Source organism: Crocuta crocuta, unplaced genomic scaffold (genome assembly GCF_008692635.1).
Source record: "Crocuta crocuta isolate KB4526 unplaced genomic scaffold, BGI_CrCroc_1.0 scaffold110, whole genome shotgun sequence".
NCBI classification, from domain to species: domain Eukaryota; kingdom Metazoa; phylum Chordata; class Mammalia; order Carnivora; family Hyaenidae; genus Crocuta; species Crocuta crocuta.
In genome coordinates this window covers 2,294,646-2,297,833 of record NW_027527386.1, presented here as the reverse complement: position 1 = coordinate 2,297,833, position 3,188 = coordinate 2,294,646, and the positions used below count along the sequence as shown (strand labels likewise).

General features: G+C 49.7%; 1 protein-coding gene across 1 annotated transcript in view; it reads right to left on the bottom strand.

Moving 5' to 3' along the window:
• Positions 1–199, bottom strand: part of EEF2 (eukaryotic translation elongation factor 2) — an 8,391-nt gene extending 8,192 nt beyond the window's left edge. Inside the window, exon 1 of the mRNA XM_077746734.1 lies at positions 120–199. Within this exon, the coding sequence (XP_077602860.1) occupies positions 120–122 (3 nt within the window). The 5' untranslated portion in view covers positions 123–199. The remainder of the gene's footprint in view (positions 1–119) is intronic.
• Between the last annotated feature and the right edge of the window lie 2,989 nt (positions 200–3,188).

Below are 3,188 nucleotides of genomic sequence, written 5' to 3'. Positions count from 1 at the left end.
CGCCGGCGCCGCCATGTCTCCCCCAGGTCCGGGCGACCCCAGTGCCCCAAACCCAGGAGCGCCGGTCCCGCGGAGGCCCCGCTGCCGTTCTAGGCCACCAGCCCGACGGCGCAGCTTACCATGGTGGCGGATGGCGGTGGATTCTCCCAAGCAGATCCGAGCGGGGCGAGTCGCGCCGAGGATGGCGGCGACGACGGCGGAAGAGAACGTTGACGTCAACACCCGACCTTTTATAGGCAGAAGCCGGTTGGGCGGATCATCTGACCGCGCTGCGGGGGCGGGGCGAGAAGAAACGCCCTGCGCAGGCGCAAGGAAGCACTCCTCCGGTTAACCCTTCAAACGCGGGTGCGGCTGCCAGAGTTCTCGGGGGCGGTGGTCTACCGGAGCTGGGCGTGAGCCCCCGGAATGCGATACTCAGGTGATAAAAGCGAAGAGCACCGTTTTAGCTGAGACTATTAATCGTGGTAACTATATCAGCTTGCGAAATGTCAAGCACTTCTGCTAAAAGCACTTAACAATGTGAAATGGGTCTGGATTGTACACGAGTCAGTTTTCTGGTTCGCTATTATGTAAGACGATGCCACTTGGGGGAAGGTGGAGGAAGGATACTCGGGGCCCCCTGTACTATTTTTGCGACTATGTGCCTATAATTATTTCAAAATAAAAACGTTTTTTTGAAGGCAGGTATTAATTCATCATGAATTCCACCACTTTACCCGTTCGTACACTAGGTACTCGGATTTTTCTGTGTCTCTTTTTCTTCATCTGTAAAATGGGGTAATCACTACTAACTCACTGGGGGAGAGTACGATTGACTAAATACGTTCAAAGGGATTAGCACCGTGCCTGACACAGCACTCAATACATGTCAGCACTCAATACATGTCAGCTATTTCAATTAGATACTATTGCTATTAATACAACATTTATTTCAAGGGCTTCGTTTGCTATGTCTCAGGCATGGGGCTCAACGCATTCCAGATGTAATCTCATTTTCTATTTCATTTCCTCTCTAGCGGGAGGTGCATAAGACTATTTTGCATTTGTGTCCTAATCTGACCCTAACAAACTATTGCATTTCAGATCTTTGGCTCGAGGGAACAAACTGAATTCCATTCATTATCTTTATCCTTTATAAAGAGCCAAGCCCAATGCCTGGTACATAGTAGGCTCTTAGTATTTCTTATATCATCCATGAATGATATTTTCATTAGCACAAATAAACCCCCTGAGGAAAATCTTCCTACTCCCACGCTGTCAAAAGAAGAGGGATTACACTGCTTTTCCTCGGCTGGTAGAAGGGGAGATAAGCATCTGCAAAAAAAAAACAATGCAAGTTGGAATCTGAACTCTGAGCCCGGGCACTCCTTCCCAGGAATGTTGTACGCATTTTGCTTGTAAAGCGTTGTCCGGTCCTGATTGCATTTACCCGAGGGTCAATCGGGGTCTTTAAACACCTACATCTGTGTTGGGGCGCCTGGGTGGCTTAGTCGGTTAAGCGTCCGACTTTCGCTTAGGTCATGATCTCGCGGTTCGTGGGTTCGAGCCCCGCGTCGGGCTCTGTGCTGACTGCCAGCTCAGAGCCTGGAGCCTGTTTCAGTCTGTGACTCCCTCTCTCTCTGACCCTCCCCTGCTCACGCTGTCTCTCTCTCTCTCTCTCTCTCTCCTAGAAATAAATAAAACATTAAAAAAAAAACCACCTACATCTGTGTTCATGACACGTTTTGATGTTAATTCTACAAGGCAAGTGCATGCGCCATTTGAAGGACACGTTTTCAGCACATGGGTCTCCAGTTTCCCATTCTTGATAAATTTCAATCTTAAATGTATTGCGCACCCACTGTGTACTGGGCTCCGTATTAGGCACTTCGCAGCTCGCCCTTGCACGTTTGAGCATTTCAGAGATGAAAAGCAAAGGTTTTCGTTAAGGGGGGTTCAATTTGCTCTCAAGTGAACAGAATGCTTATTACGAAAATTTATGAAGAAGCGGGGGAGAGTGTAAGGAGAATAGTGAGATTGAAGCCCTTCCTCCGCTGTCACTCTTCATGGGGAGGGGTTCAGCCCCACAGCTGCCGGGATGGGACCAGGTGCCGTACCTGTCCCCACCGCTATTCCCAGACCCACGTCTAGCAGAAGCCTGGGGGAAGTACCGGGCTTCAGCAGAGAGCAAAAGCAGCTCCAGCCAGGTTCAGGGTCTGCAGTAATAAATACAGGCCGAGGTAAAGGGCGGGGAAGAACCATGAGAAAAAAGTCACCTCTGCAGGGAGGCTCAGCTGCGCATGCGCCAGCCAAGCCATCTGTACCTCCGGGAGGCGACGGCAGCGGCCCCTGCTGCCCAGCACCCGCCGTCGCACGTCCCTCGTATCTGCCTTTTGATGCACTCGGAGCGCTTATAGAATGCCGCTCACCGCCCTTTAAATTAATTATTTCACTTAATCTTCCTCACACTCTGAGCTTTGACTGAGCTCCTTTGTGCTGAAGATAATTGACGCTCAGAGAAGTTAAAGGATTCGATCAAAGTCTCTCGGCTGATAAGAGAAGAACGCAGTGACTGGTATATCACCGCCCTTTAAATTAATTATTTCACTTAATCTTCCTCACACTCAGCTTTGACTGAGCTCCTTTGTGCTGAAGATAATTGACGTTCAGAGAAGTTAAAGGATTCGATCAAAGTCTCTCGGCTGATAACAGAAGAACGCAGTGATTGGTATATACGTACATATACTGATATATATATGTGTATATATGTATATACACACATATACTGGAAGGTTCTTCAGCCTCAGGAAGGAAGGACAGCCAGCCACCTGCCACCACGTGGATGGACCTGAAGGACACCGGGAGCAGCGACAGAAGCCAGACACAGATGCACACATCCTGCACGACCCCACTCACAAGAGGTCCCTAGAGGAGTCCCGTCCTCAGAGACAGAGTAGACCATGGGAGCCCTGGGGAGGGGCGGGCCACCCAGGGGGCAGGGAGTCAGTGTCTCATGAGGACGGAGTCTCAGTTTGGGGAGATGAAGAGTTCTGGAGACAATGAAGGGGTGACTGCACGACAGTGTGAGTGTGCTTAATGCTGCTGAGCTGTGCGCTTGGAAATAGTTGAGATGGTGAATTTCATGTTATGTGAATCTTACCACCATAATTAAAAAAGGTAGAGTTTAATCAGGCAGCAATTCTGCCCCC